This window comes from Amblyomma mixtum, chromosome 8 (genome assembly GCF_055824585.1).
Source record: "Amblyomma mixtum isolate Tamu chromosome 8, ASM5582458v1, whole genome shotgun sequence".
Taxonomy (NCBI): Eukaryota; Metazoa; Arthropoda; class Arachnida; order Ixodida; family Ixodidae; genus Amblyomma; species Amblyomma mixtum.
The window spans coordinates 20,701,187-20,716,487 of NC_143019.1; the positions used below are offsets into that span (position 1 = coordinate 20,701,187).

General features: G+C 45.4%; 2 protein-coding genes and 1 long non-coding RNA gene across 6 annotated transcripts in view; 1 reads left to right on the top strand and 2 right to left on the bottom strand.

Annotated features, from left to right (window-relative positions):
• Positions 1 to 15,301, bottom strand: part of LOC149331604 (UTP--glucose-1-phosphate uridylyltransferase-like) — a 56,492-nt gene that overhangs the window by 21,032 nt on the left and 20,159 nt on the right. The gene's annotated exons all lie outside the window — the stretch shown is intronic.
• On the top strand, positions 299 to 2,583 carry LOC149331605 (uncharacterized). Its single transcript, XM_089555747.1, has 3 exons — positions 299 to 612; positions 1,629 to 2,364; positions 2,564 to 2,583. Exons 1-3 carry the CDS (start codon positions 406 to 408, stop codon positions 2,581 to 2,583), a joined length of 963 nt encoding a protein of 320 aa, XP_089411873.1. The 5' UTR covers positions 299 to 405.
• LOC149331606 (uncharacterized) lies at positions 2,829 to 8,947 on the bottom strand. Its single transcript, XR_016285089.1, has 5 exons — positions 8,714 to 8,947; positions 7,819 to 7,983; positions 7,130 to 7,232; positions 6,612 to 6,707; positions 2,829 to 6,216 (listed from the first exon to the last, which is right to left on the bottom strand). It is a non-coding gene; the product is annotated as an uncharacterized LOC149331606 (long non-coding RNA).

Sequence of the window (15,301 nt, forward strand, 5' to 3'; positions counted from 1 at the left end):
TTTCTGAGAAAGCTGTATAGCTTTCCTTTGTAGCCGTATGGCTGCGCTCGGGTGGACGTCAATGAGTAATTACTCCTTATTACAAACCTACTCCACCTTGGGGGATTCCCCTAAGCATTTGACCAACACAGTTCCCACTTCCGAGTTATTGATCAATTCGCTCTCGTGCTACCATAAGCTTGCCGTCCTGGTTAGCTCAATTGGTAGAGCGACTGCTCCGGTGGAGCGGTGGTCCTGGGTTTGAACCCCGGACCAGGACGAATTTTTCTTTAACTACGAAGTTTCTGAGAAAGCTGTATACGCGCCGAGCACCGCCTATAGGGGCGCCACTGAAAGCCGCCTCGCGGCCGCCGCAGGAAACACAGACGGGGCACTTTCCCCGGCTTCCCCATTGAAGCAGCAAGCATGGCCGAAGTTCGCGCATGTGATTTGCCGTTTGTGCGGGTGCGTGAAGACTATTTCTGCGGAGACAGCCTCCGAAAAGGAAGTAAACTGTTTGAAAGCGGACATGTGTCCGACGTCGCAGCTGTATGGGACGACCCGATCCGCATTCGTGCAAAATGCTTGCCGCAAACAAGTGTCACGAAGCCCGGCTACGACGTGGAGCTGATCGTGAGTACATCGCCTCATTTTTTGGTTTTAAATCAGTGTTTACGCTTAAGCGATGTGTTTCCAGAAAGGTCTCATAAATCCACTTTATTTTTCTGCAACTGCGAGGTGCCTGCCTCGCACGCCCGATCGAGCGGCCAGCAATGAAGGCGCGCGCGACAGACGCTTCGGCGGTACGCTTGTAAACAGGCGAACATGCAAATGCTGATCGGCAGTGGTTTTCGTCGCCTTTATTAAATTCGGCAACGCTGTGATGTGTCGTTGAATTAGCGACAGAGCATCACTTATAGCTACAAGTATGTTTGATGTAACGCTAGTTTGTGCGGAGCCCGCCTCACTGCACGCTGTCTCCTCTCGATCTGCGTTCTGAGAGTAGTAAAATTGTAAATTGTAGATTTCAAAGTCTCGAAGCGGCGCACGGGCTATGAGAGATGCTGTAGATGAGCTCTCTGCATTATGTGTGGATTATGTGAAGAAATGAGTATGGTAAACAGTAAACAATTGTTTTTGCAAGAGGTAGCTTCTTGTGCTGTCGGATTCTGTCTCCCGAAGCTCGCTGCTCGCCTTGCTTTTTCGCGCTGCCTACGCGCGTAGGTCACATCACAAGCCGAGCTTGGTCGTAAAAATAACGCTTCATCGTATCGAGTAATTGCTGCCGCGCTGGCTCAGTGGTTGTGGCGCTCGGCTGCTGACTTGAAAAGGCGCTAGTTCTATCCTGTCCGCGGCGGTCGAAATTCGATGGAGGCGAAATTCTAGAGGCCCGTGTACTGTGCGATGCCAGTGCACGTTAAGGAACCCCAGGTGGTCGAAATTTCCGGAGCCCTTCACTACGGCGTCCCTCATAGCCAGAGTCGCTTTGGCACGTTAAATCCCCATAAACCATAGATTTGTTACTGACGAACTCAACCTGCAAGCAACGGGATTGTTTGCTTTCGCGTAATTAGAGCCAACGCTCTAAGTTAACATGCTTTGATTCAAATTCAGCTTAAAATGTTTTTTTTTTTTATTATTATTGACAGGTACCAGAACTTGCCCTCGAGGATGCAATGTGCACCTGCAAGGCAGGGAATGGAGGCCGCTGCAAGCATATAGCAGCAGTTGTGCACTATGTGAATTGCACACAAAACAACTCGTGTACAAGTGGCCCAAGAAGCTGGGGAAAGCCGTCTGTTAAAAGTCTGGGCATTTATAAAAAAGGAGCCTGCCTGGACAGCTTCCTTGGACGAGCAGTGGAGCAAGTTGTTTCTTTGCCACCAGCTGCTCCACCTGTGCAGGATGCAACGGCAGTTGCTGCACTACTTGATGGACTGTGGGGTGAAGACTGCTCACTGGTTACAGCAATTGGCCACGAGCTCTCTGTGAGAGTGAGCGAAGAACCTGAAGAGCAAGTGGCAGCCCTTTCACCGACACCAAGTGTCACTCGAGGCAATGTGCGCACTTCAGCACTGCACCGTTGTAGTGAACCATGGAGCAACACTGACAACGAAATGGAGTTTTACATGGGGCATGTAATGGCAACACGACAAGAAATTGCAGACATAGAAATGAAAACACGAGAACCCAAAAGGGATGTGAGCTTCTGGAAAAATATGCGTGCCACTCGCATTTCTGCTAGCAGCAAGGCACACACCATTCTGAGGTCCAGGCGGCAACCTGCTCAAGTGGCTGAAGGGCTTTTGAAAGAGAAAAGTTTTTGGTCACCAGCTACAGCCTACGGTATTGCCTTAGAAGCGGAAGCAGTGACATTATTTGCCAGTGAGGCTGGCGCAGAGGTTCACAAATGCGGCCTATCTGTAATGTTGGAGCAGCCATGGCTCTGCTGCACACCTGATGGAATTGCCTCTAAAGAATCAAAGGAATTTTTACTAGAGGTAAAATGCCCTTATACATGCAAAAACAAATCGATTGTGGACTTTGAGAAAAAGGTTTGCAATGTGCCATACTTGATGTTCAGTGGTGCAATACTGGAACTGAAGAAAACACACATGTATTTCACCCAAGTTCAAGTGTCGCTGTATGTGCTGGGACTCGAACTATGTTACTTGTATGTGTACTCCAAACATCAGCAAGTCACCGTGCAAGTTCCTGTAGACAAAGACTTTCTGTGCGCATCTATTCCCAAGCTTGAGAAATTCTATTTCTCACAGTTGCTGCCCGCTTTAGCAAGGGTAGCAAGCAATGGGGCATGTTAATTCGGACACAAAGAAGCATGCTTAGTGTCAAAGGTTTTATCATCACCTTTATTAAATAAACACATTTTCACAGTTCACATCAATGATTTCGTTTTTTTTTCGTTACAAGCAAGAAATACAGGGTTCATGCTGGTTTTCAGCCATGAAATTCAAGGATCTTCAAGGACTTCCAAGGACCCCCGACTATTTCTTTCAAGGACTTAGCAACACAGCATTTTATTAAAGAAACATTTCTTACATCTCATGTATCTAGCAATTATTGCACAAGAGACTTTTAACGTAACAAATAAACCTCTCTTGAGGGCCGTTTACCAATAAAGAGTTGCTAGTAAGAGCGGCAACTGCGATAAAAACAAATTTCTGCCGTTTCTACCCGCAGCTGTACCTCACATCTGTCCCGCGTCTGCAAGCTTCGCTGTTGAAAATGTCGTGGAACTTGACCACACCTTTATTTTATTATAAGCTGATGAATTTGACATCTAGCCTTATGAAAAGCACACCTTTCACTCAGCTCTGGCCACTTTAGACGTGCCGTTGGCTGCGGTTTCAGTGCGAAACAGGCTAGGCGTACCAACGACTACGGCAGCCAAGCAGCAGCGTAGTCCATCGCCAGACGTGCCTGCGCACGGCATCATTTTGAAAAGATTGGCACCTGAGCCAGCATGCTCAGTCTTCGCTCGAAATCATTCTAATAACAAAGCTGTTTTGACTGTTCTGGTGCGAACTTTATGCATGTATAGCGAGCTAATCTGTGCTTGATCACTGTTGCCTGCATGAAGGAATACTCCCTGCATGGAGGCGCAGCTGTGAATGACGCCGAAGCCACTATAACTTCGCTTTTTTATGGTGGACAAATTTTTCACAATGGCTTTAGGGGCATCCTGCGTTGCGTTAGCGGAGCGACGCACGTGTGCCTGCTGTGTGCTCGTGAACTGCTTATGTCGCATGTGTAGGCTCCCTACGCTTACGCCACACCAGGTTCCTGCCCAAACCACATTCAGATTGTGTCTCTTTTCGCTTTGTGCCCAAACCTTGCTCTTGGGGCAGGTTACGGGGTGACGGAAGCCATGTGTGGCGTCGGGCGGAGACAGTGGGGCTTCATCTGCATTTACGCAGAGCTCTTGCCGAAGGGACGGTGATCAAAGCCACAGAGGTGCAGTTCCAGTAAAGTTATCTCCAAAGGGTTAATTTGTGAAAAAAAAATAAAATTTAAAGGATACTAGCATTTTTTAACGGCCGTCTCCCTCATCACACCAAAATTCAAGGGTTTTCAAGGACACCATGAAAATTCCTGAACTCTCAAGGCCCTTAAAAACACTTCTTCCAAATTCAAGGGTTTTCAAGGACCCGCATGGACCCTGGAAATATGTGTTAAATTCCTTGTCTCAATATGATACGAGGGGGTACCCAAAAGAAACCGGACTCAATTTTTTGGTCGGCAAAGCTTCTAGGGTACCACGTTTTGCCACTAGGAGCGCATAGAACGAACATTCCAGAGTCAGTAAGCCGAGTGCCGTCGTTGAAGGAGGTCAGACTAGTTTAGGCAGAGTTTTAGAGTGACGACTGTTTTGTGTGAATGTCGTTTTTGCAATGGCTGATTTTCGTGAACAGCGTGCGCCGGTGGAATTTTGATTTTTGCTCGGAAAAAGTTGAATGGAAACTCTTGAAATATTAAGAAAGACGTACAAGGACGATGCTATGGGGACAACTCAAGTGTTCCTGAATCGCATCCTGAATCAAAGCAACAATCATGCCAATGGAAAACTTCAAATTCACCTCGCCTCAAGAAAGCTCGTTAGGTGAAACCAAACCTCAAAACAATGCTGATTTGTTTTGTCGACGCGAGAGGAGTCGTCCATTGAGAATTTGTCCCGCAGGGTCAGACAGGTAGCCAGGCTTTCTACTTGGATGTTTTGAAATGATTGGGCAACAGTGTGCAGTGGAAGCTACCAGATTTGCGGCGGTCGGGTGACTGGTTTTTCCATCATGGCAATGCCCCTGCTCACACAGCCCTGTCTCTACGACAATTTTGGACCAAAAATGGCACGACCCCTATTCCTCAACCCTCATACTCTCCCGACCTTGCCCCGTGCTACTTTCTTTGTTTTCTAGAATGAAAAAATAGGTGAATGAAAAGCGTTTCGCTGATGTTGCTGAGGTGAAGAAAAAAACGACGGAGGCACTGTCAAGCATCACAAAAGATGAATTTAAACAATGTTTTGAAAAATGGAATGAAAGATTCGACAAGCGTATCATTGCAAGTGGGGAATACTTTGAAGGAGATTGAAGGTCTGTGCTTAAAATGTGAACAAATAAGTTCAAACAAAAATAAGTCCGGTTTCTTTTGGGTACCCCCTCGTACATGCACTGCATTGATGACCCATAAAGTTGCCATCTATGGCTGCTCTTTTGGCTTAATAATTGGCTTCTGAAGATTTGTGAGCACACCACACATGTCAATTATTTTTGCAGCATGTGGAACCAAGTCTGCCGAGAGTTTCTCAGAAAGTATGCGATAAATCTTCATTCTTTGGATACATCGCTCAACATGTATCCTAGCAGTCGCAACCTTGTAAGTTTCAAAAACTTCTTCTCTAGTAAATGGTTCATTAGGACGGGCAAACACTGGCATATGAAATTTAACACCACGGTCTGCCAGCTGACTTCTTATTTGCGGAAACCCCTTGTCGGCCAAGACAATGTCACCTGGGTTCAAAAGATGTAATATTCCACTATCTGTTGTGATTAAGGAATCTGTGGCACGGCCACCATAAGGTCTAGACAGAAAGCTAATTATTCCACTTGGCGTGATGCCAACAAGAAACTTCACTGTATAGCAGCCTTTGTAACTAGAAAACATGAGAACTTTTTCATGCACTGTAGTTGGCGCAGAGCAAGGGACCTCAGTGCAATCAATTATGACTCGACACTGGCTGTAGTGTGGCTTGAAGCAGTCTGGCATCATAAGTTCATTTGTTGCCTTTGAGGGCCAATATATGAGGGGTCGCATTTTCTGGTGTAGAATATTCAGGACGAGAAAGAAATGACGGGAACATGTTGTTCGATGAATACTAAAAAAGACTGCTAGAGCTGAGTATGATAAGTTTAACTTAATCTTCATTAAAAACAGTAAAAGCTTGTTTGATGTGCTCACAACTTCAGCATGCCGTTGAGGATTCACAGAAGCAAGCAGGATATTTTGCAGCTTGTCAAATACTGGAATAGAGACGCCAGCAATGGAAGTCAGAACTTCTGCCCTTTTTGGGGGGTTACAAGCTGCCACACTCTGGTACCCAGTGAAGCCAGAAGTAGGCACTGTGTCAACCACATTCATTGGGTCACAGGCAGAGTCCCTAGTTTCGAAAGATGTGCCTGATGCTGCATCCCTGCAGCTTTTCTTCCAAGGAAGCACAGCCTGTTAGAAACAGATGAAAATTAGTTTTCAGTGCTGCTTGCGTGCATGTTCCAAATACCAAGAACAATAAAATAAAAAGGGGGTACTTGTTTTTGTGAGAAATGTGCAATTAAACAGGATTTACTTTAAAAACCATATAACAGAGGACAGCGAAAGACAGGAAAAAGAGATAATAGAATTTAGCAAACTATATTTTATTTTGCTTGGTGTATCATGCATGCACTCCACTGGCACATGCAAATGAAGCTATAAATATGCTACCACAATGTAAACGAAGCTGTTGGTTGGTCCAATTGCTCCGTATATATGCTCTTTTGTCCATGCACGGTGTGCACGGGAGGGAGAGGAAAATGCATCAAGCACATTAGTTGCAGTGGCAGATAAATGGCCCTTACCTGTGTCTCAGCATCGCATCCTGTCATACAGCATAAAAAAATACTTGGCAAGTCACTGCTTGAAGCCCATGTGCAAGGGTCTGTTTGTGTTTCCACCTGCACAAATATACGAGCGTAGTGTAAGCTGCCACACAATTATACCTTTCCTGCTACTTGCAGTCAAAAGTGCAATGCAGTGAAACCAAGCTTCACATCGGCAAAATAAACTGAGACAGAGAGAAAAGATCTGGCTGCTCCACCCCTCACAAACTGCCTCATACTCTGTCTATGACCTCCATTCTGTTCTGGCCTGTCCTAGCTGCCTTGAACCCTACACAACCCTTTAAGCAGGCTGGATACTGAGAAATATTGATAGGTATATAGCCGTGGGTTACGATGATCAGCATGGGTGAAACACTTTCCTTGAGGAAGGAATGCCAATTAATATTAGAATAATATATATAGACAGCATGCCTCCCCTTTTTTTAATTTGCTGAAAACAAAAGATTGCTTGTAAGAGTTGGGGCAGTGATACATACGCTCCTCTTTGTGAGCTCCAAACCACTGTGTGCAGAGCATTCTTCCTCCGGAAGGTCGGCTGGAGCAGGATCACTGGTTATTTGCAGCTCACGTGACCGCAACCTGCAGTTGGTATATTGGATTCAAGGTGTAGGTGCCCCTTACTAAGGGTTTTTTTATATAAGCAAGCAGCTAATTAGCCATGACAAACCTGCAAATTTGGCATGCTCTTAAGCACACTTGGAGAAATTTCAGTGTGTACTTTTGTCCGTACTGAAAATGAGCCACAACGTAGTTAATGTTGCCCCTTTGTTTCACTCTTCATCTCGACTTACAAGAAACCTCACATATGGTAATTTTTGATTTTGGGGATATTAGACTGGTGCAAAGCGTTCTCAAGTGGACCAAACAAATTTATAAACCATTATCAGTAGAGCCACGGCAGCCTGTGCGAAGCATTCAGTGACACAAGTAAACAAGTGCAAAGCAGCTGAGTAAAGACTGGAGACCCTGCCAGCCTGATTGCTCACCTCTGTATGAGCCAGCTGTGGTTCAATAAGCTCAAATTAAATTAAAAGGCTGGCACCACAGAACTTTTGCCTCGTCTGTCATCATGCGAGAAGTTTCACAACATTATGTCATGTAATTACCTGACTAGCATTACCAAGGTTGAAATGAAAAGCAGCAAGGCAACCAGAAAGCGAATTACCTTTGGTACCTCTCAGATGACCCTGGGTTCGAGCATCTGTAAGCAGTTGGAAATACTGTAGGTAGGTATGATGGGCTCCTCGGGTCATTTGATTTTTCGCCATTCACGAAATGCTGGCTGCAGAGCCTGCTGTTTTTGGTAGGCTCCCAAGGGCTCCCATCTTTGCTAAATTCGAAAGAAAGCAAAGCAAATGTGCGTCAACAAATAAGCTGTAAGAAGTGTTAGTCAAAAACGAATACAGGCGATTATATATTTAAAACTGTCCACGAACTTACAACCAGCTGCTTTCCGATTACATACAAACAAATGCAAAGATAAAGCAAGGTGGCCTGAAGTAAGAGCCACGATCATGACATATTTTCCGCGTAAGAATCAAACCACCACAACACTGTTACACAGCACAAATATGCTGAATTCATGCCAGCTATAAACCGCAATATTTGCGCAGATACGAAAGCCGCAGCATGCCAATTCCGCAAATACACGCAGCGAATGATATTCCGTAACAAAGCGAAAATTTGAGCCAGCTGTGCAAAATCCAGAGCGAGTAGTATGCACACAGTAGCAACGCTTCATAGCTTGCGCGTCGCTAAACACACAGGTGCATAATGAGTTCGGAAACGATCTAGAGCCACGCGTGAAACATCATGCGATTCGTGCTGCGTTCGCTGCGATGAAAAGCGCCGTGCACAAGACGGGCCATAAACGATCAGTTGAGCCACGTGAAAAAGCGAGCAACTTTCTTTCGCATACAACTATGAAAGCAGCAATCAAAATGAACTGGTGATGCTTTACAGGGCATACATAATAGCACCATTAACATTTCATACCCGCACCGTGAAAGCGCTACAGTAAATATTACAAAAGCAACGAGACGCGAGTAGCTAGCACTCACTTTTTTCTCCGGACGGCGACGATCCACTGTTTTCTTCGCTCCTGTTCGTAAGGGCGGCCAGGAAACTTGTAGAAACGCGTTCCCGGGGAGCTTTTGTAGCTGTTCGAGCACCCCACTACGCAACAGTTGTTTTTAGACATGGTCCAGGCTCTAAGAGAAGCATATGCACCGAACGAACGCGATTTTCATGCGCCAGAACCTCGACTGCGTAGAAACGAGATGAGAAAGGCCCGGCGGAAGCCCCGCTTGTGTTTCGTGACGCCGCCGACAGGCGGCGCAACCTCTGCAATGCTCAGAGCGTATAGCTTTCCTTTGTAGCCGTACGGCTGCGCTCGGGTGGATGCCAATGAGTATAATTACTCCCTTATTGCCATCATTCAAACTGAAAGAAATCAGCTCCCCCTTATTTTGCTCCTCTACTGCACAATTTTTAATTGAGGGAATCAATACAGGGCAACCACAATCCTTTATCTGACTTTTTTTTGTGTTCTTCATTTCTGTTTTGTCCACAAAAAGTTTAAGGCATCTCGCTACCACAATTTTTTCTTTCTCTCTTTCTTCTTTCACTTCCACCTTCCTCCCTTCCCTTGCAGCATTTTGGGTGTCCATCAGGACGCGAGACAATTACTGCGTCATTTCTTTTCCTCAAAAAACCTTTTCCCAGGGCAATTTGCATCATTTAAAAAACGTTCCACAGCTTCAGAGTATTTAAACAAATCAGTTTGTAACAACTGCCACAACAACGGTGCTAATGCTGAAGTTCCACACTTCAAGATGATCACGAGCTGCTACTTTATTCAACCCCTTTTAAAAAGAATGTGGTACACTACATTCATGCACTTTCTTGTGCCATTGCTAGTAAAAGGCCTGACCCAATCGAAAACCACTGCAGTATCCTACCCGCTTTAGATTAATCGTATTTGACATTTCAAGATTAAGTTTCTTGGTTGCCCTAACTAGAAGGCTTTGTGATATGCTCAAGAGAAGAAAAAAATGCAAGGCAAATTCTGCAGGAATGCATTTTTTTTTTAAATGTTTAGCAAAAGTGCTTCTTCCCGCCTTGGGCAGGGCACATGTTCTAGCAGTGAGAGAAAAATAAAAATAGGGTGAGGCGATAACTTAAGGATGAAGTCATGAAGTGTTTGGGGTGGAAGTTAATAGGCTTCAATTAAAGTGACCTGTTTTCAACAACCAATAAAGAGGCAGCATCTCCTACGACCCTGTAACTTACGCACGCAGAAGGCTCAAATGCAATACACAGACAAGTGAACAAACACATGACCACGCAGGGAGTCAAACCTATCACGACTCTAAACAAAACTGTACAAACTGTATAGTTAGCACATTTGGTATGTACTCACAGCCAAAAAGCGCAAAAAGACAAAGACAAGACGGGACCAAGACAACGCAAGCGCTTCTTTGCAACTGAAGCAGAAATTCCCACAAAAATATGCTAAGCAAAACCAAAATGAATGCACAGGTCACGTGTTATTCAAGAAAGAAGCTTTTTTTTTTTGCTTGACAACCACACAGACGGGTTTATCACGTAAGCCTCACCCATCTATTTGATAACATAAGCCTCTGTAATTTCACGCACCAATTTGGCACGAACAGTACACCCGCCTTTTCAAGAAGTGGCAGGTGCCTACAGGCATTACGTTACTTCACAAGGTAGAAAGCTTCTCTTTTTTTTTTTTTCCAAAAGTGTTTTGGTGCTGCCATAGTCTCACATTTAAAGGGACTATGAAACAAATTTATCGAGATTACGTAAAGATAGGCAATCCATCACTCGTCACCCCAGAGAAAGAATTTTCGAGCTAGCATGAATAACAACGAAGTTATGGACCAGATTTTTGAGCCTCTCCTGGGCGCGGCCATTTTGCACCGACTGGCGCGCCGCGGTGCGGGCGTTTCTTTGGGGACTGCGGGGCTGCGGCAGTTCCGCGGCCGCGCCTGCATATAGCCGCGCTTCGGGCGCTAAAAAAACATTGTCGAGCATACTTCCACTGCGTGGCTGTGTTGCAGGAAGTATTTACGTTATCAAAGCGATAACATTGACGCGTTTTAATGACATTTAGTTTGACATTCAGGTTAATTGTGCCGGCGCTTAGAACGCGCTCGTGCTTATATCGAATTCCGTCTTGGTGCTCCATCGCAAAGAAACTTTTTATTCAATATCAAGAATTAGGTGTGCGGCTAGTATGCAGTTCCAATTCCCATGCACTCTTATTCCTTCCTGCCGGCCATAAAGCACCCCCCCCCCCACTTCCACAAACGGCTTTCTTGTCGCCGCGCCAGTTTATCAACAAATTACCGCTGTGAGCTCAACTGAGTCGCAGCGCCAACAGAAAACAAATTTTGTCATGGTTTATGCAATCTTGTGCATAAAAACGTACTTTCGCTTAATTTATAAAAGCTTGAATAGATATGAGCAGCTAATCCAGCTTTCACTAATTCTGAGGTCCGAAGTCGCGTTATGTTATTCAGGGCTCTCGCCGCGTGTGAGAGCGTTGCGTAGGCGTTTGGCTAAGTGTGGAAAATGTAATGAAATCGCGCATATTTTCCTATGAATAATGTAGATACCACACCGCTGCGGTGGCTCAGTGGTTACGGCTCTCTGCTCTGGCCCAAAAGACGCGGGTTCGATCCCGGCCGCGGCGGCCGAATTTCGAAGGAGGCGAAATTCTAGAGGCCCGTGTTAACCCCAGGTGGTCGAAATTTCCGGAGCCCTTCACTACGGCGTCCCTCATAGCCTGAGTCGCTTTGGAACGTAAAACCTTAATAAACCAAACCAAGCTAAGGTAGATACCAACAGCAGAAAGATACTATAGATAAACCTTTACCCCCCAGATACCTCTGACATGTGTGCGGAAAAAGCAGCTGGATTCGGTAGCGGTCGTGCTTACAATCCTGTGCATGAAATGTGTTTAATGGGAACAAGAGCAAGCTCAGCGCAAGGATGCCGAACACGTACTAGTGATCGAAAACACGCGCTCCGTCGGGACAACCTTCAGTCTGCAGCTCGCCTATCCAGTTACTATTCCACTGAGTCAAATCAATAGATCTATATTCTGATGCATAAAATTATCATAGATGATATCGCACATAAAAGGCGACAACAAACGACACGACAGCGCAGAAATCTGCTTCGAAGTGCCGGTTTCCAGTCGGTACACTACCTGGTCGACTACCCTCGGATGTCACGTTAACGCGTAACTGCGCACAAGATAACCGCAGCACTGTCTGGAAGAGGGCAAATGTGAGTAGTGACGCACAGCACACACCCTCATACGTTAGCTGATGGAACACAAAACGGCAGAAGCGAACACGTAAACATGCGTTCTATGCGCGGCGCCGGCGCGACCCGCAGTCCCTCGGGCCGCGCGCGCCGACAGATGGCGACTGGCGTAGAGAGTAGGCGCGCGTCCGCAGCCTGCGTGCGAGGGTAAAAAAATCTGGTCTATAGACGATTAAAAATCACGCTCCTCCTCTCCCCCCTCAACTCATACACGCGGAGCACCAAGAAAAAATAAAGAAAACAGCTCCGGGACTGGGCTCCGCCCATGAATACGTCATTCGCTGACGTTCGGTTTACGACTTCCGGTTGTCGCACTCCCGAGGAGCAGCGTGCGTCGGCAGCGTCTCTCCGGTCTCGGCGCTTTCTTTGCTCCCGAACTCCCGGCAGAAAGAGGCGGCAGAGGTAAATTGAAAACATATGCGTGAAGGCAATGCCCTGGCCCGCGCTTGCCCGAGGGGGTCGCGCGGCGCCTCGAGCAGACGATTTTCACCACTACCGGAAGTGTGCCCGTGACGTCGTAGCTGCCGCGGCTCGAACGAATGACAGCGTGTGGTGGCCTATCGACGTCATGGGACTAGTGACGTCTGTTTTCCCGGTTTTGGTTTCAAAATCGCTCCCTACGAAGACACCAAACGGCCCGCGAATTTTAAAAAACGCGATTTTTAAAAAGCCATAATAAATTGCCGGCTCAGTTCCGAAGACTCATACTTGGTGTCAGTGCTTCTGAGCATAACTTCTAACATTTACAAGCGGCTTTTAATTCTTTTCATGGTCCCTTTAAGTAGCGACCGGCCTGGCCAACGTAGGCATTCAAGAGCCCATCACTCTGACAATCTGTTCCAAATCTCCTCTGCATACCACGGCGAAGGAAAAGCAAGCTGCCAACATACATTTTGCACATGCATACTCTGTTTTGAAAACAGAGAAGGACATACGCTCGCCTTTCTAATAATACCAATAGAGACATTAAGTTATTAACAACAATAAAAATGTAGTACGACATCATTATAACATATCAGGTGTTTCAGGGAAACCCGCCACCAATTTTTTAAAATAAGCTTTCTCAATTATGAGGCCTACTTCTGCCACAGGATAATATCACTGTCGGTGGACATCAGAAAACAGTATAATAAAGTTGTCTAGTAAGCCACTTAACTAACTTCTGATAATTGACTTTTTGGCTATTGGAGTTGGACACCCTGGTTGCAATTATAGATTTATTACAATCAGAATGATATGGCTGTTACTAACAACCGGCTACAAATCTCTAATTGCAACCAGGTGTCCAACTGCAATAGTGAAAAAGTCAATTATCAGAAATTATTTAAGCAGCTAACTAGTTATTCACCCGTTTTCTGATGTCCGCCAAAGCAGGTACTACTGTGCCGCAGAAACTGTCTTCATACCTCAAAAATCCCATTTTTAAAAGTTAGCGGTGGCCTTCCCTGAAACAGCTGGCACACCGGGTATATTTTTCAATGAGAGGAATAATATGGGCTTGGAGAAGCGAACCACAACAAAACTAGATCCATTAAAGAGCCTTATCTACAGATACTATGGATACATCCATGCAGTTGCCTCTAACGGTGTCATTGACACGCAGACCAAGTCAGCAGATGCCATAAAAAGGGTTCACCCTCACCACTGGCTTATCAGTGCCTCAGGCAACAGTATAAACCTCATAAATGGCGAGTGGATGGCTTCACCAAGCAAGCCGGGGCCGTTTACGTCCAACCAGCATGCTTGTGGCTGAAGCGTGTACTTACGCACAACAGAACGCATCTTCAAAGCAAGGCCAGTGCTGTGTAAGAAAATGTGGGCACCTAGGGTGAGCACAACATGGGCTTTTTAGAGTGACCCCTCACTTTCTTAGAAAGCCGTAGCTTCAGTCAGTCGCTACTCACGTTAACACAGACATACCCATTGGTCTAATTTCATGCAAGGATTCACAAACAAAACTTATTTATTTGGGCGAAAATTGGTGGACTGTCATTACACCCATGTCTAGTTATCTAATTAGATGCGGATGTACAAAGGCCATAAACATTACACACTACAATTTTGTTGAATGTATCAAGCGAATGAGATCAGTGACTGTGCCAGAGAAATAGGGAAACATTAAAGCAGCAAAAGATAGTAACACGCGAAAATGATAAAACACCTAGAAAAACTGCAGCTGTCCAGCTAGCACAGTTTTTTGCTGGATGGAAACAAGAAATTCATTAGTGGATTACAAACTATGCCACACAGCAGGATAATGGAAAACTCTTCAGTCATCTGCTCCCTGACAATAAAGATTGCCAACGTTTTCTGGCTCCAGAGACTGAAGGTATTTACAAGGAAGGCAGGTAGGTCTAAATAAAGACCAGACCACCACTCAAAAATAGGCATGGCATTGGGGTGACCTTGACAGCAGTGGAGAATGGCACAGAGCCCAACTGCCAGTTTCAGAGTACTTCAACTGAGCTTTTCATTTTTAACTCGAAAAGTGCGAAGCGAGAGGTACTACTCTCTGCAGTACTGTTAGGCCATTCTTTACAATGCTGTCTGTACTGGCTGCCTGTAGTCACCGGTCCAACGAAGAACTCCGGTAGTTCTTCAAACAATTAGAATCAACAGTAACATCACCTCTCTCAATCACCGCAAACCATTTATCAAAATACTGAGTGAAGCCATTTTAACACAGCGAAAGAACAAACCGAAAACAAAACTCGGTCCGCGGCCACGGAACAATGCTTCACGCGACGCAGCGATGGTGTCACAGGTATTACTACAAAAACACTCGTGAGCATATTGAATGGCTGAAGTAGCGACTGAAATTGATTAAGCCTTTTCATAAAATCCCTGAGACAACCTAATACAAGCTTCAAAATTTCAATAATGAAGCAGAGAGTAGGTATTAATGTGCGGGGAATGTTTGTGACGTCAAAAACGCTGTGTTGCGCATAGAAACACTCTGAACTAAGGCCATGAAAAAGGCAAACTTTAAAATCAATTTGCGCCGGAATGAAATGCTGCACGGTTGCCAAACTTGGTGGAAGTGATCAGGAACACGAGGAAAACATATAGCCTAAATTTCATTAGAATATCGCAAACTCAAAAAAAAAAAAAAATCCTCCAGAGTTACCCTTTACCTGAACATTAACCCAGTAAGGCCTAGTATACTGCAAATGACAAGGACTGTTAAAATGTTGACAGCTGTCATGTATGCTCACAAAAGAACAGCAAACTGCTTGCACAAGCGACTTGCTTATGGCCTGCTACAATATGACTCACTGAGAGCTAACACA